Genomic DNA, 23249 nt, shown 5'->3' with positions numbered 1-23249 from the left:
CATCAGGCTATTTTTTCCCTTCTGTCTCTGTGCACAGCATGCAATGGCACAGCTATTCCAAGCACATACATCTGGGCACACTGTACTTATTGGCATAGCTCACGTCTGAAACAGGATGTTTCCCTGATATGTTTCTGATACACAGAGAACAAAACTGCTGTCTCTGTGACTTTGATTTAGGATGTGTGAGGCTGTAACATACAGCAGCAACTTCGGAACTGAGCTTTGCCCCTGGAGAGCTCTGGAGTTTGAAGGTACCATGCGCTGAAAGCACAAACACCTTGAGAGTTTCATAGCTGCAAATGCCAAGGCCAACAGCCAATGTGCCCATCAATCAGGCAGTGCAGAGGCCAAGAACAATCTGTGTGCTGGTCCTGGCAACTCATTCTGATATTGACTCATATTTTTGGGTTGATGACAAATAATTGATAAGTGGTAACTAAGGTATAAGGAAATTGCAGCACTGGCATTCAACAAAGCCACAGGATTTATCAAAAGGATACAGGTCTTCTTTCACTCGGCCACACTGTGCATGGAGCAGATCCCTGTCCCATTTCTGCACTTTATTTCCCCCATCTGTAAAGTGGAGTAATTCCCTAACTTCTGAAAAACATTCTTAACCTGGTAACATAAAGAAAAACATTGATCTCTTGTAAACACAAGACTATCATAATATCACAGATTGATTACTATTTTTATTATTGCTAGGTTATTATCAGATATATCATGCAGTAAAACCTTATTTGATTTCTATTAATATTTCACAGCCACATAGGGAAATTCCAAAGGTCAATTTTCTCATGAGGTGCCTCACAAGGTAAGGCTCAGACTGTTTTCCTGTGTTCCTTTTGCACGTAGCCTGTGCAGAGATCAATTAAGTTACACTGGAGGGCGTAGTACTGCAATCTTTACAGTATTTTTCTTTCATCAAAATCACTCTCACCTCTGCTTCTTTCCCAGTTCAATGTGCAGTGCTATATTTGTGCCGAACCAGGAAGTGAGACTGTGCGCATGTGTGCATTCATTAATTGTATGCTCCTCTGTAATTCAGACAACTTAATACAAGAAAACAACACGATGAAAAGGTAGCAAGAACAGAAATATATTTCAAGTGGAAAAGTTTTGCTTCGGCATGTCTACCTGGAGAGTCAGAGTTCTGATGGCACTGTGCTTCCTGCGGCAGACTAGAGGTACAGTACAGCTGTCTTTGTTACTTTTCCTTTTGTTATGCTATGTGGCTTTGCTTGTAGGAGGAAAGAAATATATAGATAAATTTTAAGCAGTTTAAATGGGAATTATTCACATAAATGAAATATTCCACTGTACAGAAATGGCAATTTAAAATCTGTCCATAGAATGTGTCTTGTTGAAGGCTAGTGATGTACATATTTACCTGCCAGAAACAGTAAGTACCAAGAAAGTACAAGTGGCAAACCTGTGTGCTGCATCTCGCTGCATTCATGGTAGGATCTGCCTTAGAAGATCTGGGATCGAATGAGAGGTCGGAGCCAGCGGTGTCTGCCTCATCCAGGCGCCACAAGGTGGGAGCACAAGGGAGGCAGATTGGAGTTTGTGGGATTGTAAACCAGGTCACACTGAAATCCAGGGAGAACCCTGGGGAAGCCGCTCAAAACTACAGAATAGGATGGTTCACATAAATGAAGGTCCCAATTCTAAAAGCTATTGAGATGATGTTTTATAAGAGATGAGGAAAACACAACTACATCACAGCCATACCTGCTTCCATAGCCAATTTCCAGTCTTAAACAAACTGAGCTGCTCTGTCCCAAAGTTTGAAGTCACCCTGGTCAAAACCAGGTGATATTTTCTATGCCTAAAGATATTTTAAATCATTCACGTAATTTCCCCTTTCAATCAGGTCATAATCAACTTCCCTCTCCTCAAAATGTTACCCTACTGTCAAAGGATTTTGACATGATTTTGACATGGACTCCAGGAGAAGGCTCTCCACCAGATGTGACATACACTGTGAGGTATAAAAGGTAAGTGCTTAAAAAGGATTGAGAGTATGGCACAGTATACATCCATGCATGAATATTAATCAGTGTTCATTATGACCAGTGACCTGGCTGCATCCTTTCACCAAAATCAATCCTTACCCATCTGAAAAGTGCTCCAAGCTCTGAGCAAGATTTGGTACCCATCCTCCAAAACACTTCCTTCTCTTGCTCTATAAATTATAACAAAACAGCATGTTTAATATTATGGTATGCTTGTTTCTTCTTTTAGCCAGGAACGCATGGACAAATGGATAAAGGTTCCTCATTGCAAAAATATTCACAGAACCTCCTGCAATCTAACTTGTGTGCTTCCAAACTTCTTTGTTAAAGTCCAGGCTCGAGTAAAAGCTGTTTCTGGAGCATTCCAGTCGCCATGGGTAGAATCACAATTCAAGGAATACCATTTGGATGGTGAGTGCCTATTAGGTTACAGCCTGGATGAAAGGACGTCTCAACAACAATGTTGGCATGAGCAAATGAGTAGACTAGGCACCACAGAAAGAGAAACAGTAACAAGCAGCTTTACGAATGACAGAGTTTTGAGTGAGCGCAAACAACGAGCCATGATCATCTGAAAATATATTTTGTAGCAAGTGTCAGAATTTGCTCATCAATGTTCTCAGTGAACAACCCAACTTCAAGCTTCCCACATACCAGTGGAGATATGTTAGATAAAAAAGAGTTATTCCTTTCCCTTCCTCCTTTCTTCATGTCTATCACAAGATAACAGTTAGAAGTGTAGATCGGTCACAGAAAAGCATTACTTCTATGAAGCTAAGACGCAAGCAAGCTCTATTCTTATGTCTGGTCACTCAATTACAGTGCAACTGGCTCCCCCAGTGCTAAACGTGAACGTCAGGGAGAACTTAATTCACGTGAATGCCTCCTTCCCTTTGGCCACCTGTGTGGAGAGTTTATCTTGGATGTATGACTTGAACCTTTGGGAAGCTGGATCTGAAGACAAGGTCAGTAAAAGTGGCACTTCTTAGATGAAACAGAGGAACAATGTCCAACTTGACTTGAAATAGTTTCAAATTTCTGGGCAGGGAGGGACTGGATCCAGGGCCTGGAGAAAATTAAATGCCCAAACCAAGGTTAAATGAAAGCCAGAGAAAAAAAAGTAGATGAATGTGTGTGTGCATCCTTATTTTATTGGTAGTTCCCTATTTTTATCAGGAAGATGCGATGGGGAGGCTACACTACAGTCAGCATAACAGGGCAATATCTGAGGTTTAAAACAACTAGTTCAGGTACTGCCAACAGCGTGCCATGGCAGAACAGAGCACAGCACCAGCTGGAAATCCCACCCTAGAATCCATAAGCCCTGGGAGAGGTGCTTGCTACAAACAGCAAGCAAGACATGAAGTGCCTCTCCATGCACCTTCCAACCACTGGAGCCACACAACACGATGAAGAGAATCATGGGCTAAAAAGGTAGAGAAACACCACTCAAATAATGAAAGACCATATTTCCAACCCTTTGTTCTTTTTGTTTTCAAACAGAAGCAATACGAACAGAACTTTAGGAAGAATACAGTGACTATCGACACCACTGCACTTAGAGGCAACTACTGTTTAAGTGCCAGATCTTCCTTCCAAAGCATTGACTTCAAGTACAGCAAATTCTCCCAACCACTGTGTGTGCTATTAAACCACAAAGGTATGGCCCTGCTGAGAAAAGAATGTCGTGAGACATCAAACAGGATTAGGGCAAGTCAAAGATTTCCACCAAAATCAGCTTTTCAACAACAACAAAAAAAGGGCTTCCTGTTAAATAGACTGGTTGGATTTTCTCCTGAAAGGTTCCTGCTTTCTGTAGAAACATTTTCATTAAAAAAATCCAGCCGTGAAATAATTTCTGAAAATACTGAAATATTGTACCTGAGTTATGCTCACAATGAAATTTTGGGAATATTCAAAAATGAAAATTACGCAAATAAAGCCTCATTTTTTACCTGCTCCAAGTAAGGCACTGTCTGGTATCAACATTCATTTGTGGCTGTAATTCTGACTTAGAGTCTGATCCTAGGCAAGTCTGTTATCCTTTCTCTGCATTTGTAAAAATAAGGATCTTGAGCCTAACATTTCCTGAGATTTCTGAAAGAAAAGCTGAGTATAAAAGCCAATTATTACTATAAAATATACCACCAGCAGGAGATTATTTTTGTCTTTTTCTTTTTCAGCAGTGGAATGGAAATTCACATTTTATGCCGCAATCCCTGTGTTCGTCCTCTTTCTGACAAGTGCCTTCTTCATCTTCTTGTTGAAACTAAATGCGAAGCTAAAGAAGATGCCTCATGCTTTGGTATGGCCCAAATCCTGGGGTCCCATCCTGGCTCAAAGTCTTGCTGATTTTCTGAGTGTAACTGGGGAGGAGTGGGGGAGTTCTGCGCTTCTCAGTTTTGCATTCATAAGTCCCATTATAAGTAAGCTTTCATTCTGGCATGACCTATATCCAAACTTTTCTTTAAAAAGCATCACTAACTCACTGATCTGTGTGTGTCTTGTTTCTTTTCCCTGGTAGGATTTATCTCATGTAAAAGCCACTGGACCAGCCTTTCACTGTGAGCCCAGTGAAAAGGAATTCTTCAGGGACTATCTCATCTGCACAGAGAAGCCAATGTCACAAAGGAAGACAAACAAAACTTTAACAAGAAACAACCTACCATGGATGGCTTCTTTCCTATCATCATCATCATCGGAGGAGGAGGAGGAGGAGGAAGAAGAAGACAGCAGTACTTTCATCCCATACACTGAAATGCCTCAGTTTCCAAAGAGACATCTCAACTGTCAACCATCCAGAACAGCTGAGGGGGAAACTAGCTTGGACTCTGGAACTGGAGGTCTCTCTGTGGATAGTGAATCTGTGCTTGACCTAAGTACCTTGGGTTTCTCGTTCCTTCCAATGACAAAAAATGAGGTGGACACCTCAGGATCCCAAGGAAATGAGAAGGCATCCCTTTCTCACAGCTCCTCTTTGGGAAGAATATCCCTCACTGATGTGAGATTCTCAGATTCTAGGGAACATGATACAGACAGGGATGAATGCCTGGAAATGACCCCGCTTCAAACACCGATGGAGAGGATTTGTGACAAACTCGCAGACAATGAACACTATCTGCATAAGAAGGCTCATCTTTTAACCAAATATTACCAGAAAGCAATAGCTGATCTACATGTCCGGACTGGTGAGATCTCACAGCTCAGTAAGGATCCCAATACTGGACTGCTCATTTCCTTTCAGACATTACAGGTGGCAGAAGATGAAGGTATTGCAAGTGACTCTGACAGCGATAATTTTACAGAAGGGACACCTCTTGCATCCGCAGTGCCAAGTGATGCATTTGAGACTTCAAATATGGAGGCAAAATATGATCAAAAGTTTAAATTCAAAGGCTACGAGCACACACATTACATGGGAAGGAGCTAGAGTACCCTACCAGTTCTGCGGTGTGCCTGGAAAATAGAGACCTGAACATATCCGGGCAAGGATACCTAAACAAGAACAAGGGCAAATAACTGGTAGTGGTGCTTTTGTATTTATTCACCTAGAGTTTTTTCTATTGATGTCTGGCCTGTCAAGGGACACAAAAGATGTATTTTTACTGCTAGGTAACTAATGTATGTTGACCATTCCTCTGTACAAGTACAGCTGTGACAGGGTGTTAAGGCTGTGGTATGAGCCAGCCAGGGGTCAGGCATGTAGCGATACCTCCTGGAGTGCCTTGTAGTGCCTTGTGCTCACTTGAGACTTCAGAGCAAAGTAACTTTTACATGTGAGTTACAAAAGGCAAGACCACCTCTAAGACTGCAAAAACACAACCTGAACCTGGGTGAAACCATCAGCTGGGTTCTGAAAACGCGGAGTGTTGTGCCTGCATGTTGAATTTGAGCTGGGATGAACCACTAACATTACATTTGCTTCTCTATAACTGCAAAATTGCACCCCCGCTTGACTGGAAGTACCTTACAGAGACATTTAACAACCTTTGCTTTTTGTGGGATGAAAAGAACTCTACCTCAGCCTACAGAGATCACCTTCCGTGTTTCAACACAGTGAACTAAAGTCAAAGGGATAAATGTGAAGCATGTTTATTTATTATTTTTTTATATACAAATATACTTATTGAAGCCGAAATTCCCCCTGCTGTGCAGAATGTCTGAGAGCTTCTTTATGCAGAGGCAATAATATTTTGCTATATAACTCCTTGTGTGCGTGTTTTTATGTTTCCCAGAACTACAAAGGTGACTGTAGCTTATCCTGGAAAACGTAACATTTTAAAACAGGACCCATCATGGGCTTCCCAATACTTTGGTTTGAGTGGAATCCTATGAGACTTCCTAGCCAGGGCACTCTGGGCCACTGAAAGACCAGGACTGTGACCATCTCTCTGAGCATAGTCATAGAATCATAGAGTCATAGAATCATAGGGTTGGAAGGGACCTCTGGAGATCATCTAGTCCAACCCCCCTGCCAGAGCAGGGTCACCTAGAGCAGGTTACACAGGAACACGTCCAGGTGGGTTTTGAATGTCTCCAGAGTTGGAGACTCCACCACCTCTCTGGGCAGCCTGTTCCAGTGCTCTGCCACCCTCAGGGTAAAGAAGTTCCTCCTCATGTTTAGGTGGAACTTCCTATGTTCCAGTTTGTGCCCATTGCCTCTTGTCCTGTCCCCAGGCACCACTGAAAAGAGCCTCGCCCCATTGTCCTGACACCCACCCTTTAAGTATTTATAAGCGTTGATAAGGTCACCCCTCAGACGTCTTTTTTCCATACTGAAGAGACCCAAATCCCTCAGCCTTTCCTCATAAGAGAGGTGTTCCAGTCCCCTAATCATCTTTGTAGCCCTCCGCTGCACCCTTTCCAGCAGTTCCCTGTCCCTCTTGAACCGGGGAGCCCAGAACTGGACACAGTACTCCAGGTGCGGCCTCACCAAGGCAGAGTAGAGGGGGAGGATGACCTCCCTTGACCTGCTGGCCACGCTCCTCTTGATGCACCCCAGGATGCCATTGGCCTTCTTGGCCACAAGGGCACATTGCTGGCTCATGGTCATCCTGTTGTCCACCAGGACTCCCAGGTCTCTTTCCACAGAGCTGCTCTCCAGCAGGTCAGCACCCAACCTGTACTGGTGCATGGGGTTGTTCCTCCCCAGGTGCAGCACCCTACACTTGCCCTTGTTGAACTTCATAAGGTTTCTCTCTGCCCAGATCTCCAACCTGTCCAAAGCATCAAATCAGAAGTTGACCAGCAAAAGGCACTGGAGAGATAAGAGCTCCCTTGACTGGGCAATACTGTCCTTTTTGGTGTATTTTCAATTTGCACTCTTCACATCTCACAGAAACATACTCTCCCATTTTATTCCAGTGAAAGGACATGCAGAAAAGCAAAGCGTTAAAAGAAAGAGGGAGACACACAACAGCTATTCTCTGCATTCAGAGAGCGTTGTCTCACATGTTGGAAGGGTATTGATGGAGGGTATTAAAACTGACATCTTCAGAGAATCAGGAGAACAATATTGGAAAGACGTCAGGGGTGATAGGAGGGGTTGGGAAGTGCTTTGAAAGAGGAAAGCAAGATGTACTAATTAAAGTACAAACAGGAGGTGGGAGAAAAGATTCATCAACTAGGATTTTCCTTTTTTTTCTTACCTGTCCTCCACAAAGTGTCCTTAAGTACATCGTGTATTGTAATCCCTCCAGTTCATTTAGAAAGATATAGCTCATCCAAATATAATCACCACCCATTTTCTTGTGCAATCAAGGAAAAACCCACAGGCTTTGAGTTACAGGAACCTGTGAAGTTGTGCAACATCTACAAAATTATTTTGACATGCCACTGCTCTGCAAACAGGACCTGGGATCAGTGCTTTGTCTTGTCCAGGTTTCCTCAGGAAAAGGGGAAAGACCGCAGACCAGGTGAGCTGTACTGGTGGAGGCAGCATCCGGCTCCTACATGTTTTCTTTCACCAGGGCTTGTGATCTGCTTTCATTTGCAAAAGGGTCAGGGACAGCCAGAGCACCATGCTCCCTCTTCCAGAGCAATTGGTCCATATCTTACACCTTACTTAACAGTTGTAGTTTGTAGCTATGTAATGAAAAAAGCAGCTCTCCCCTCTCATTGGAAGAGATACGACCCAGTCAACCAAAAAAGCCTGGACATTGCTCATCTACTGGATAAGTGGAAGAGCTGGAATCAAATCTCCTGCATCCCTGGACCAGCAGCTACTAGGCTTCATGCAGTCCTTACAGAGTGGGACTCTGCAGCCTGAGCCCTGCCTTGACCTTTTGGCCTTAATCTACTATCTGCACAAAGCTCTGGCATGCAAGATTCTTCTCCTCTTTCCCCAGCTGTGCCAAGTTATAAGCAGAGTTCTATGGAAAATCTGTGTTACAAACCTCTCAGGCTGTATTTGGCCTTAGGAACTACCTTCTGACATAGGCTCAGGCTCTACAGTTTGGAAGTTGGAAAGCCAAGTGTTTAATTTTAAACTTGGAACCAGACTTTTGGAGATGTTCAGGTACCTAAAGATTCAGAGAGGTGTTTCCCGGGCTATTCAAAAGGAAACGTCTCTCTAGAAATAAGGGTAGAAATGCACCTCTGCCCTACCATGGGTCATCACACAGCAGAAGCATGAGGCAGTGACGTGAGGGAAGGAAAAAAAAAAGGAAATACTTCATCAAGCTATTCAGGAAACACCCTAACAAAGAGTTGTACTTAATTAGATGTAGGCCATACTGGTGGACAGGTGTGTCTTGTTTAATAAACCTGTGAGGCATCTGCATTTGTCTAAGTGAGATGAGAAAGACAAAATGACAGCTATGCATCATGGCATGGTTTGAAGCATAAAGCCCTGTTAATACCGAAAAAGGGCAGGGAATAGAAACAGCTTCAGGAACAGAAAATCCATGAGGTGAAGAGTTAAGCAGAAGGGGAAGTAATTTCTATCACATGTTTGGCCACAAGGATTGAATAGTGAAAGTAGAATCATAGGACCATAGAATCACAGAATCATGGAATGGTTTGGGTTGGGAGAGACCTTAAAGATCAGCTTCAGAAGCACACACGGTTTGTAGTTTGATTAAATTGGCTGTAGGTGTGGCTGACTTGTAATAATAAGAAAAAAATCTGGCACTTAGGAGCTTTAAATAGGCTCTAGAAAATATAAAAGCACTGCTCATAAGGAATTTGTCTAATGCACAGTTGTCCTATGTGGTATAGGGCAGATATTTCTGTTAAAGTTTTACTAGGGCTGAAGCGATCATAATTTGAATAGTTCTCAGTGCTCAGACAGACAGTCCAGTTGGTTTTGCTTTGGTGCAACCTCAGCTTTATGCAATGGTCCAGTTAGTCTTAGGCAAAACTGGGCATTGAGGACAGGACTTCCCCATTTTGTGAACAGCTGTGACCCTGAGATAAAGTAAGCCAGAGAAATAAACCATGGAGGTTACCGCTGGGATAGGGATATGGATAGTCAAGGGAATGTATATATACACTATATATATATATATAGCTATATATATAATTATATAGCCACACTATAAAAATTCAAAAGCAGTGGCTAAGGGAGTTTCCTGAGCTTCAGATGCAGCATGTATGCGTGAAGTTTTCTCTGCTTAGGACATCTTGGGTAAAATAAGCAGTGTGCAGCTCTAGTTCTTCAGATGTTACACACATCTGGTGGTTCTAAATCCACAACTGCTGGACACAGGCAGTTAGTTTTCACTTTTAACCAAAGAAGGTAATGTCTCTCCCTCTTCTGAGAAAAGCCTGAAAATGTAACTTAACAACACGCTAAAAAACTAAGAACCCTATGGAAAAGGAACTATATCTCTTTCTTGTTTAGATTTCATATGAAATGGAAAAGGAACTATATCTCTTTCTTGTTTAGATTTCATACGAACTCCCACATGGCATTCATGATACTCAGAACAGAGCCTTCTATTATAAGCAGCAACAAAAATAAACTGTAGGTCTACGGTGGCCTCTGACAAAAGCCATGGGACGTACTCCTCCTACGGAAAGGCTACCTCATTTCTGCGTCAAATGAGAGAAACTCTGCAGCCACCTGGTAGTGCAGAGTTATGGCAGACTTGAGGAGCTTGTGCTCTGCCCTGTATGCAGCAGTGCTCCATGCTAGTCACTTGGCTCCCGTTCAAGGCCAGTATGAACAATAAATGCACTTAAAAACTAGTGATCTGGCTGACTTTCATTTTAAGAAAGTATTTGAAGGTATTTCTTAAGGGAATAGGTGTCTTGCTTGCAGGAGTTATAAAACCAACCAGAAGCACAGCACTTAAGTTTTAATTTCTAGAGTTTTAACAAGTCAAAGTTACCTGACCAGAAAAGCAAGCCCCAAAACTGAGAAACCTCAGTGAGGGCTTTCAGGCAGGAAGCTCTTTATCAGCAAAATGGTATTTGGCGCTCTTTCAAAAGCTGGGGATTTTCTAAGCCTCTGGCTTGTGCACCTTTGTACAGTTAGGTGTGCACACTCAGAAGGGCAGAGGCACTCCTGTTGTCACTCTTACGTTCTCTCTTACACATGCGCACACACCTTTAGCTGGTGATCTCAGATCTGAATGCAGGCGGGATAGTAGCTCTGCAGCCTGTTACTGAGCAACAAATCCAACCTGGCCTCACAAACAAGAATTTAGCTCTTGTTAAAGGTGATTCACCTGCACACAGGATCAACAACTGCCTATTCTCCCAGCCCAGCTTGCATAGTTATTCATGAAGCAATTTCTGATCGTCTTGGCTGCATTTTCAGTGATCGGTAAGTCCTGACTTCTCCTTTCCTATCACTGATAGGGGTTGTTTCTGTTTGATCCTGTAGTAAGGGAGGTAGTTCAATCATGTGTACTGAAAAAAGACCTAAAGAATAAGCTCTTGTCTGAGGTTGTTCAAAAGCTCTCTTGGGTTTTGCTCTCTCCGTTTACTGTTTTCAAAGTACTGTTGATGTGCTCAGTGCTTTGAGGATTAGTAGGGAGAAGGAAAGATTCCTTCACTTCAAAGTATTTGCCACTGATGTGTTATAACCCAAATCCTACAGGAGTAAAAGATATTCATTGACTTCAGAGGGCTTTGAATCAGTCCCCCTGTGTCTTAGGTGGAGACATAAATGACTACAAGAACAGCTCTGATTTTAAAAGAGGTACAAACAAATAACGTATTGCTAAAAGCCATTTAATACTACTCCTTGTGTGGCAAACTCACTCCTGGGTGAACCAAGGATAAATTTGCTGGTTTCAAATGCCAGCTTTTCAGCAAACAACCTTATCATTCATCTACACTTGTGTCCATGATCTTATACTATATATATAGGGATATATATATATCGATATACGATATATATAGGGAAGGCGCCTTCAGAAACTTCTAAAACAGAGGGACTTTCACACTGTGAAACATCCTGGTTCTTCCCTGTCCACACTTGACTGTGCTTGTGTGACGCTGCTTTGCATAACTGTGTTTTATTATGGATAAATGTGGGAAGACAGATTTCCTACTTCTGATATGATCAGAGTATTTGTGACTCAGTTTTCATGGTGCCCAGACAGGGAAACCCACCCACCTTATACTGGCTGCTGTATTTCTGCCTCACCAGGAAGATTGCACGGAGCCTTGCAAGAGCCGAGGCAAGTGTTGAACTGCTGATGAGGTCAGGGCAAAATTTGGACTGGACTGCAATCCATTTCTGCATTGCTTCCCTGCCAAAATGCCGTACACAGCAAGGCAGAGAACTGAATCTATAGAATTAGGATTTATGCCTAATTCTCCTTATATAGCAGGCTAGTTTTAATTGCCGGCACCCAGTTCTCCATGAAGGCAGCTGGAGAGAAAGCTTGGAGCGAGGATCCAGGAACTGGCGTGGTTTAGTCCCTGCTCTGCCACAACTGCTCACTGTGATCTTGTCCAAGTCACCCCGTCACCCCCATTCTGGTCCTCAGTTTTCCCATCTGTAAAACTTTTACTTGCTTATCACACCATTTTTTCGGGGACGGGGGTGGTGAGGCGGGGGGATCACTCATGTTGAGGGTCCATTTGCAAGCACCATAATGGGACCGTTCATTTTCAGCAAGTGCAGGCTGAAGCCCACACAAGTTCAAGGTGATTATTGATATTGCAAACCAAGAGTTTAGTAATGTATAGATTATCTGTCTTTGAGGATGTGTCTGTAATTCAAGTGTACAGAGCTTATCAATTCTGAAGGTTACTCTCCAAGTTAGAAGGTGTTGTGAATCAGCCTTGAGAACATTTTACACTGTGTATTCTCATGACACGAGAGCGCCAAGTCTCTAGGACGCTCTTCTGCACTGCCTGCTCATAGCCAGTTTGCTGTAGGTGGATCATGGTGGTGTTCTGCTTTACCGAGGCAGCTCAGACCAGGGGCATGTTTGTCATTTCTGCTTACCAAAGCCAGAACCCTTCCTCCCTGAGGAAGGGTTCAGAAAGCAGAGCTGAGTTGTTTGCCTTTACCCTGGCACACCCAGATCAGAGTCCAGCCATCAGTTCGTCGCATGTCCCTCTGTACAGGCAGTCTCTGTCCCATAAAACATGGAGTGTGAGAGGTTACTGACAATCACATCTTCAGTGATGTGAAACAGATCTCACCATATTACTTCCCTGAGTCTGGGCAGAAAGCAGAGACATTCATAGACATGAATCTAGCCTTGCAAACAGGTTGTTGTTCTTAGTTTTCCAGCCATTTTACTGCTTTAAAAGAAATCTGATAAGGAACTCAAAGATTCTGTTTCTGACTGAGATTTTTAAGTCTTTCTGTAAAAATTCCTGACTTACATTTCTTCGGGATGAGTCAACAATTGCTTATACAGTGCTGTGTGCAGAGTTTGAATTCCTGTTCTCTTCAAGCTTCTGCTTTGCAGGCCATCTCTCACAAACTGGAACTGGCATGCCTGATATTTCTGTTCACTAAGAGGCTGAGCAGCACTGGATCCATATTCATGTGAGGGCTGAGATGCCACAATATGCATTTTAATACTAGTTTCTTTGCTCCCCTAGGCATTGTGACTACAGAGAGGTCATCATGTCTGAAACATGCAGCATTTTCTTCTACAAACTTTGAGAACATCCTGACATGGGAAACCGAAGCAGATATTCCCCCTGGCACTGTATTTGATGTCCAATATAAACAGTATGTGAAGTTTCTTCTTTTTGGAGTTCTGTTGTTCTTAGGGCTACTGTTCTCAGACAAAGAAGGGCCAGGAAAGAAAAGTAGATTTTACTGTTTCTGCTGCTTGTTTTACTGTTACAGAAATGGCTCTGCTTAAACAACTCAATAAAGGACAGGATTATCTAAACTGGTAGATGGTGCTCAGTTAAGCAAATAGTTTTATATCTTGGGTTGCCAGCTTTACTCCATTACTGAGCTGCTCTTTGCCTTCAGCAAATTCCTTCTCTCTATTCTGTAGTTTCCTCACCTGTAAATAGAGGTAATAGCAATTGTCTTCCTCTGGGTCACTCATTAGAGCCAAGAGAATCAGACCAGTGCTAGACAATAGTTTTATATGCCTTTGAGTAAGTTTGCAAACTGTGACAAACTTGCATGCGATCATTCAGTGTCAGAGCTGGGCAAAGAACCCTGCAGTCACTGACTCGCAGGACACTCCTGTGCCTGCCTTGAAATAAATTGCACTTCCTCGAGGTGATATTCATACAGAAGCCATCAACGGGAATGGATTAAGGGCTGTAGTCCAGGGCAAGTTTCTCTGCCGTTCCATTCGCCACCACTTGCTAATTGCAATAATGAATTTAAAAACTGCGAAGAGTTGACAAAACAGCCTGTTTGTATCATTCTGGAGAAGGGTTGTATTGCATCTGTTCTACAAAACAGACTAAAAGCTTTTTTTGTCTTAAGGTATGGAGAAAAATCCTGGCTTAACAAGCCCGAGTGCCAGAGCATCACACAGCCTTTCTGCAATCTCACTCGTGAAACTGAAAACTTCACGGAGCATTACTACGCCAGGGTGAGGGCCACCGGCCAGAACTACTGCTCCTCCAACTGGGTGCGCTCAGAAAGATTTGAACCCAGAAAAGAGAGTACGTATCGCTGCTGAAATCTATTAAATCCTGCTTGCTAGGGATTCATACTTCATACAAAAGTAATGCTTTACAGTGAGTCTGGGGTGTGTGTATAAGATGTATATAAATTATCTGATAATGTATCAGCTTTAATCTTAACAGCTGACACTGCCTGTTCTATCTTTTCTAGCTATTATTGGAGCACCAAAAGTGGAATATATTCCTTATGTACGGTCCATAAAGTTTCTTATATGGCCCCCCTATACTCCACTGAGAGGTGAGGATGACCGCCAGCTAACCGTAGAGGACATTTATAGCAAATTTGGTGCTGTTGATTATCACTTAACGATATTCAACCAAAGGACACAGCAAAAGGTAAAGAACAACCTCAGGCCACAAGCCCACTGACTTTTGTAAATCACATTTCACATAAGATGGATAAGGATCTCAGAGTTTATACATGATGGATGAGATTTCTGACGTGCAAGGGAAAGTCTCAGAGTCTTTGACTCTCAGCAGACACAAGGAACTTTAAGCATTCCTCTAAAATTCTGGAAAGGAAACTGGAGTTTCCCAGGGTACTGTATGAGTAGCAAAAAGTAAAACCACTGGTGACTAACAAAGAGAACAAATTAATTAATTCAAGTCTGAAGGAACTGAAATGCAAAAATTAAATAATACTAACACTAGAAAGCAATTTATATGTTTATAATTCCATATAGACAGGATTGTTATAGTCCTATAACACCTTATTAGTAAACAAAATTTTATGCAGAATTTTGCAATCTGATTTGAAGAAAGTGTATGCATTTAATCTTTCTAAAATACAGAATTTGCCTTTATTTTAAATAGTGGACAAAGAATGAGCACAACAAAGAATTTGAAGTTTCCAACTTGGACCCAGACACTGAATATAATGGAACAGTATACATATATCTCCTCCAGAAAAGCAGCAAAGCTCAAGTATTTTGGGTAAAAACACTAGCAGGTGAGGCTGTTAACTCTGCTAATTTAAAACTCCATCTGGGATATTGGATACACAAAAGAGTCTGATTTTCAGCTGGTATAAAATAACGTAGCCTTGCTAAAGATCTCAAAGGAACACTGACTTTCCTAATTTAAAAATGTAGTCCTATGAGACTAGACCTATAACATCATTTAGCTAATCTCATGCAGTTTTTCTAATCCAACCCTCTGAAGCTACATTTTCCACTTATTCTCTTCCCCGCTAACCAGACAACTCATGGCTTCTCTACTGCTTCGTGGCACTTGCGTTCTGTGCCGGATTGGTGTTTGCTTCAATTAGCTATGTGATCTATAAATACGTCAAGCAACACAGTGCGCAGCCGATGTCTTTGGTAAGTGTTCTTAAGCCATTGCAGCAAATCTTTAAAATGCCTGGGACTACGTGCATGCACTTAAATAGCATTGCTAATTGAGGAGGACAAATGAGCAGACAAGAGCAAGCCAGGCAATCACCACAGACTACTGGTAGTTTAAAGGCGAGTGCTCAGAACTTCCCACAAATTGGGCCCCTTTAAAGGAGGTATCAGCTAAAACCTGAGGCATCCTAAATCATTAGTTCCTCTTGAAACCCTGGGCCTTCTTTCTTATCCTTCATCTCCCGTAGCGAGCACTGGTTCTGCTTGCTAAATGAGCTTAAGGGCAATCTATATCTGTGCTCCAGGCCTTAGGCCAAATTTTACGAAAATGAAAGCAGGATTTTTTCTTCCTCATATTTTAGGATTGTACAGTTTCTCTGATGCATAATGAGAGATGTCTGTATTCCTCTGAAGGGTCATTCCCCAGGAAAAAAAACAGTTCTTTTGTCAACAGAGCATATCCCTGGTGGTTGTTACTGGCTTTTACTGATATTTCTTCAAAGAAAATTTTAAAGACCCTAAAGCAAACCTTCAACGTCACAGCTTCTTGTTAATTACTCATCTTTGTCTATCTATTTCAACAGGACTTCAGAGGGATATCATCATTCCAGCCTCTTACACTGACAGTGGAGCATATTATAAAGCCCATTAATTTATCCAAACCTTCACTTCTCATCCCTGAAGTGCAGTTACCACAGATCTGCCAACATTTGGATAGAGTCCTGGAGCCACCACGGTCTTTCCGTCCACCAGAAACTGCCTATCAGCAACAGACAGACGTACCGACATTCCAGCTAGCCACTCAGCCACCCTGCTTGGCAAGCACAGCTCCTGCTGGTTATGCTCCTCAAATAGCTGAGCAAAGCATTCCTACGGCCACGTCCAGCAAAATTCTGCCCTTAACCTATGGGGTGTGTGTCGAAGGCACAGACTATGTTGACAAGAAGAATTTGCAGCCAAACGAAATGCTAAAGGAAGTTTCTCCAGATAGTTCTATTGGTGGAAAGCTCATAACCCAGATGCTGGACAAGAGCTGCAGCCATTGGGATTACAAAGAACAGAGGCCAAACTTGGCATTGTGGAACAGCAGTGACAAAAGAGAGTCAGTTCTCCTACAGGGGAGCCCTGGGCAAACCCAACACCTGCTGTTGCGGACTGACGGAATGGAAAGTAAAGTGCATGTATCCCAGCTGTCACTGTCTTTGCTGGAACAAGGAGGATGCTATAGACAGCAGACAGCAGAACTGCCACTGTTATTGTCTTCAGTGAAAGTTGACACAGACTATGTTCCAGAGGATGAATCACTGTCACCTCTGTCAGGAACCCTCCTCTTCTCAGTCGGTACTGGTAACAACTTCCCTGGAGAGAAGAACACAGAGCGGTGGATGTTGCCATATTCATTCTCACATTCTGCAAATAAACTGCAGTTCCCAGAGACTCAAGAAACAGAAATGTTAGCAGCAATGAAGGAGTTAAGCTGCACAAAACTGAATAACATTGTGTCCCAAAACACTATCTCAGACCAGGACAATGGCACTCCTCTCACTATGCTGTTCAAAGATTTGGACTTAAAAGTACTGTGGGATCAGGATGAAAACACAGAATTTTATTAGGATGACTTAATGATATTAAAATCCAGATTGTGTTTGCTTGCATGAAATAGTAGCCTATCCTGCAAACAGTGCAATGCAAATAAGCATAGCTAATCGTGGATATATTAACACGGCCCAGACTTGTCTGACTGTTTCCTCTATTGTTCTGTCATGGGGATAGGCACTTTTACTGGTAAAATTACTTCTTGGTACGCTGCAATACTGTATCTTTGCACTTAAATAATAGGCCTTTATTTCTTGTATATTCTTAAAATTTATTATGAATTGGACTACTTTAAAAGCTGAGTTAAGACTTAAGTTCAAATTCCAGATTCAGTTTACTGAAAATTTAGCGAAATTCACAACATAAACTGTATTTGCTCTTTAAAACAAACAAAAATCCAGGCCCAAGATATAACCACCCTTTGAAGACATTCAAGTGCAGATGTATGGAGAGGTAAAAGAATTAAATATATTATGGCACAGTAAAAGAATTAAACATATATTGGTGCTCTACCCTTGGATATATGATTTGTGCAAAACAATAGGCTACTTCCATGAAATGGACTTTGCCTTTAAAGTAGTCATTGAAACTGTGGTAATAGCTCCTGATGCAGCAGTTCTGTGAAGCTCTGTGTCCCCTATCCTGCTGTGCTCTTTAATGCCTGTAGAAAGATAAAGCCTTTTTCATCTCTGCAACAGATTAATGCAGTCTTGGCCCAGTTCTGACTTATTACTCAGCTGTTGCTCATTTCTCTGAAATAGTCACACATTCTCCCCTTGAAATCTCCAGGGATGAAGCAGCTAGGATCTCATTCCATGTAGGTAGAAATGTGAGGATTTACACTAATCTCAGTTCAGCCCTCAATCTCAATTTACACTAATCTCAATTCATACACTCAGTAATCTACTAAAGAGACTACAGAGGTCTTGAACTGCCTCCTCCCACCCTCCACTGACACTGTCGAAGAGGAACGTGCTCCATTCGCATGACAGAGCGAGGCCTCCTCTGCTCCTGTTACCAGCAAACCCACCTCCAGGGCTGGAATGAACCAAACCCAGTGTAAACTGAGAGTCAAATTCCCTTAGCACTCCACCTTTACAAAAAGCAAGATGCACAGTATTTATTTGGGGGACAGAGGAGGAAATTATTTTTCGTTAAGAGGAAAGCATGGTTCAGCCTGTTGATTTCCACTGGTGTAGTGAAAAAAGAGTGAGTGTCTGACGACATCAGTTTTAGAGAACTGAAACCATTTACAGGAATAAGCAAGGCTTTGAATGGTATAGGGAAGTACTCACCTGAAAAGCACTGCCAGAGAAGGCCTGACCAGACGCAAAACTCATCTGTTCTCACCATAAGCGCACTTGGGTGTTTTCTCAGTCCAGGGAAGCTGATTTAGGCTAAACTCCACTTGCTTTGGTGTGATTTTGCAAATAAACCATAGCCTTATGAAGGAAAGGGGTTGGATGATTCAACCAAGGATTAAAGGAATAGTCTTAGAAACTTTACAGGCAAAGGTTCAGCTCTTAACTCCAGCACCAATAATGATCAAAGCACTGTGGCTGTGTCATGTGAGGCCAAAAGGTCAAAATGCGAGATGTGGTGAAGAGGTGTCATGGCACAGGGTATGAAAGGTATGAACACGTGTATGGTCTGGGCAGCAACCTGGAAGGACGTTTCCATGGTGCGAGCTTCACTTCATACCATTCAGTATCAAAGGTTTTGTGGAATGTCGTTTGAGCTGTTTCCTGTACTCTGTGTCCAAACTATAACATCAAAACCAAGACACACAGAAGCGCTGCAGTTACAGGAGTTGCAGCAGCCCAGCTGTGTTGTTTCCAAGGAGTGTGAGACCCCAGGGGTAACGTTCTGCCCCACTAACCTCCCCTGGACAGGCTGCATTTCAAGCCAGTGATACCAATTACCTTATTCAGAGTTGACTGTGGGTTGCATATCTTGTGTCAACAACATTCCCAGTGATGCTACTCAGGCAATAATCAAATGCCACAATGTCAACATTTTGGCTCATGTTGTGAAACATAACCCTCAGCAGAGGGTCAGTATGGGCTCCATAGTGTGGAAGGGAAGGGTGCCTTACGAGAGCTTTAGATGCTGCTAAAAAATACAACATTTCCTATTTAAAAGCCTTTTCACATCCCTCTGCAGACACCCTGACACAAGGTCTATTCATGTCCAGCCCTTAATAAAGGTATCATCTTGGTGCCCCAGGAGGAGAGATGGGAACTGAGGCACAGAAAGCCTAGGACCAGATTTTTAGAATACACGTAGGTGCCTAAAGATGCAAAGTGTCCCACAGCTGGGATGTTGATCTCTTCTTCAGGCACTTTATAAGCTACATTGCCTCTGACCACACTCAAAGGCTGCCTTGGCAGGAATGATCTTAAAGGCTTACAACTCAGCTATTGTCCCATCCTGTCCTCGTCTGTTCTAGCCCTAACAGCAGCAACTGCAATGAATAGGGAACGCAGTCAAGAGAGAGACTCAGTAAGCCATGCCTTAAAGAGGTGACTGACAGCAATATTCTCAGTTTCCTGCTCTCATCATGGCTAAAACAATATTTATCTTTTAGGCCTCGATATACTAAGGAGGAGGAGATCAGTTCTTGTCTCATGAGTCACCTCTTAAATTTAACAGGAAGATTATCCCTGCTAAAACTATTTCTCTGTGGAAAAGCTTGGAAACAGATGTTGATGCTACTGAGCTTTATTGTAGCTGTGCAAGGAAAGTGCTCATCCATCCCCCATCAACATGTGCTGACCTTCCGCTTCATTGCTTTTCATAATCAAATTGATAGGCTTGTTTGTTTCAAAATGCAACACAGCAAACAGCTACAGTAGGATCTAATCATCTCATTTTCATTCTGCGTAAGGACATTTTCAGATAAACAGCAGGATTTCAACATTGTTTCAAAGGTCTTCCCACGCAAACCATCTGTATCTAACAACAGACTGTTCCTCATTTATCTTGACTTTTACAGGTAACAGTTTTGATAGCTCTAGATAATAAAAGCTAGAAGCGCCTCGCCACAAACACCGTGCTTATTCCTAAGCAGATGTCACGACGATGACAGGTGAGCATTGCAGTTCCAGTTGTCACAAGGATATCAGCAGAGCAGGTGGCAGCTGTAACCCTATAGCGAAGTATTACTCTTTGTCTTCTTAGCTAAATCGGGGAGCTGTCACTTGGCTGCTCCCCACACCAGCAGCTCACCAAGGATCCCTGCACTGGGAGGAAAACACATTGCTGCAGATGAGGCTCATGTTCTCCCTTGTTATTTATTTGTTTTGGCATTGAAAGGTGCCCTGTTTGAAGACTATAAAAAAACACCCATGATTTTTTAACAAGCCCTTTGAGGAAAATCTTACTCAAGGAACAAATTAAAAGCTCCAAATTCTGGAGACAGAATGAAGCAGAGCTGAGGGGCATCTCTGAAAATATTAAGGACCTTGATAAAATTGACTTTATATCTTAGCTCTGACATCACATCGGCCTAACAGGATTGCTGTCAGTGATGGGGAGGTTTGATGCATCAGAACTGCAGCAGCTGGATCACAGTGCTAAGCAGTGGCCTTACACTTGCTGCTTCAGAGGATTTAAAATGTCAATATATATCTTCTTTCTTCTCAGAGTGAGATAATGAGAGCTGTGAGACATGATTATAAGATATTTTTGTAAGAAAAAGGTGACAAAAGTGGTCAGCATCCATATGAGGAGAGCGTAAGTTAAGACTCTTCTTAAAACATACAACAGAGGGTTGATACGACAAAGATGTATGGAGTTATTAATATTAAGCAGAGTAGACGATAATTACTCATTACTTCTCACAACACAAAATTCAGGAAAGTACTCAAATGGTCATGCAATTGTTCAAAACCAATGAAATAAAAGTGTTCCTTCACTTTGACAGCTCAGCTTATACCAAAATGTATGCAGTCATGCCTGCCCAGTAGTACCTGTTTATTGCTTTCTTAGGAATGTCTGAAACACAGAAGTCCTTGGTAGTTCTAGCGCTGATCCTGCTGGGTTTCAGCTTTGTTTTGTTTGGATGGTGAAGCAAACAAAGTTTCCTAGAAATGGATCCTACTGATGTGGGGAGGTTGATGCAAAGCGTGCCAAATTTGACGGTGGAATTCATTTCCACGAGGCCTTGTGGAGGCCATAATCAGAAAGTGTTCAAAAAGGAACCAGGCAATTTAACAGGGACAGGACTATTAGCAGCAATAAAGCATTGTGTCCAGCTCAGGAAAAGCTACAAGCCACTCTCAAGAGACAGGATACTGGGCTGAACAGACCTTCACCTTCATCCGGTATGGCAATTTTATGTTCTTACATATCCTCTTTACAGACTTCTAGCAGCTCTGAGAAGCCCACTACTGATGTGCTGACTCTTCAACTAACAAAATGTTGCTGGAAAACATCTGGTTCACAAACTGGTATTGCAGCCTCAGAGCTTCACTAGTTTGAAACCTTCATTTCTCCTTCTGAAACCACAAAAAATGCCTCCTGCTTCTCACATTGCTGGGAAGAGTTTATGCTGAATGCTGAAACTGCAAGGCTATCTCAAATAAATGGAAAAACAGTAATCTCTGTTCTTTTACCCTACCCCAGACTCTTAGATACCACCATGGGCAGCTGGATGTGTAAGCTCACCTCATGTTGTGGCAGCAAGCCTTCATTTGTCTGTAATAAGGAAAGTGTAATAGTTGCAGCCAAGTAAAACATAAAAGCTGCTGTTAGCTCCTGATCTAATTATACACTGACATAATTTGGCTGGAGCTGGCATTCACTAAAGAGATGTCGAAGTAAATGATTTCACTCTATTATGCAGCAATGGCAATGTTAACCCAAGGGAAATTCCAGGAGGAGATTAAAATATTCATAATTCATTTTAGATGCCTTGTGAGCTTCTATCCTAAATGAGCAGAGGATAATCCAATACTCTGATGCCTGAATTTTGGAGGCACCTGTCTTTCCTTATATCATTTGGCAAAGGCAATAATTTGCCCGATCTGAAAAAGAGTTTATGATTAGTTGCCATTGCAGTAAACAGCTCCAACTGCGTAAGCCCTGCATGGGTCTCCCCATTGTCACTGCGATGGCATGGTAGGATGCTATATTTAAGACTCCAGGATGGGCACTCAAACATGGGGAACATTCTTTTGGGGAGAGTCATTCTTAGTGTCATCAACAGAGAGAAGGAAACGCTCCTTTGTCCCTTCTCTTTCACGAGGACAGGCACTCTCACTGTAGTCTTCACAGGGTGAGTTTCGTTTATCTGTAAATAAACTCTGTTTATAGCAAGATTTTATAAGATCTTTACAGCAGCATCAGCTATTTTGCACGATCACTTTATTTGACTTGCACTTCAGAAATAGACTGTGCTTCGTGATTGTATGTGCTTTGAAGTGTCATTACTGTTTTTCCAGTGTTGCTCTTATGAAAATACTGTTTTGCTTCATGTTTTCTCGCAAGAATCTATTCTGGTTTACTGGTCTGTTTAGAAAAAAAAACATAGTTGGATTGAAAAGTGGAGGTTTTAGCAGACCAGAACTCTATATGTTTACAATAAACACCAGATTATAAAGCACTGAGAATTTTCCGTGGAAAAATAAAAAACATTATATAGCAAAAAATTAACCTGGATCAATAACTATTCATGAAAATGGGAATAAAGATCTGATGCCCAGTAGTCATTCTGCAGCTGAAATAATCCTGAAGAGAGTAGTATTCTATGAAATTACAAAGATATTTTTCTATAAAAGCCTTCTTTATTTTCTTTTTCTTATACTTGACAACATTTCTTTGTTTCTTCCGAAGTTAACGTCTACTGAGGAGATATTATCATGATAATTCCATATTTTCATTTGCATTTTGGGATATTTTGCTTTACCACAACAACTCTGCTTTTCCTACAACTGTGTTTTTCCATGGACTGTTTTTAAGAAATTTGCTTATATTAACAGAAAATTGTACTACTAGTAAAAGCTGAGGATTTTGTATTTTTTATCATTTTAGGATTAGAAAGCAGTAAAACTAAAATCCAGGTGTAAAATTCGTCAAGGGAAAATTTCTATCATGGAAAATGAGTTAGGGAAAGACTTACAAGTATGTTTTAACAAGTGTTACTCAGCAACAATTACATTTCCAAAGTTGTTTTTACAAAGTAACCTAAGATCTTACAACTTGAAAATCTGAA

At 42.0% G+C, this 23249-nt stretch overlaps 2 protein-coding genes across 2 annotated transcripts; both read left to right on the top strand.

The window, feature by feature from the left end:
• The first annotated feature begins 1009 nt into the window (after nt 1–1009).
• On the top strand, nt 1010–6180 carry IFNLR1 (interferon lambda receptor 1). Its single transcript, XM_063355847.1, has 7 exons — nt 1010–1190; nt 1880–2003; nt 2251–2432; nt 2844–2986; nt 3525–3681; nt 4205–4326; nt 4546–6180. Exons 1-7 carry the CDS (start codon nt 1133–1135, stop codon nt 5449–5451), a joined length of 1692 nt encoding a protein of 563 aa, XP_063211917.1. The 5' UTR covers nt 1010–1132; the 3' UTR covers nt 5452–6180.
• Nucleotides 6181–10610: 4430 nt separating this feature from the next.
• Nucleotides 10611–17544, top strand: IL22RA1 (interleukin 22 receptor subunit alpha 1). The gene is made up of 7 exons (XM_063355980.1): nt 10611–10791; nt 13038–13170; nt 13894–14075; nt 14248–14432; nt 14910–15045; nt 15294–15415; nt 16024–17544. The coding sequence occupies exons 1-7, from the start codon at nt 10749–10751 to the stop codon at nt 17050–17052; spliced, it is 1830 nt and encodes a 609-aa protein (XP_063212050.1). The 5' UTR covers nt 10611–10748; the 3' UTR covers nt 17053–17544.
• Nucleotides 17545–23249: the final 5705 nt, after the last annotated feature.

Source organism: Chroicocephalus ridibundus, chromosome 19 (assembly GCF_963924245.1).
Source record: "Chroicocephalus ridibundus chromosome 19, bChrRid1.1, whole genome shotgun sequence".
In the NCBI taxonomy this organism is placed as follows: Eukaryota; Metazoa; Chordata; class Aves; order Charadriiformes; family Laridae; genus Chroicocephalus; species Chroicocephalus ridibundus.
Note: the sequence above shows the minus strand (reverse complement) of the source record. Positions and strands in the feature narration are given on the sequence as shown.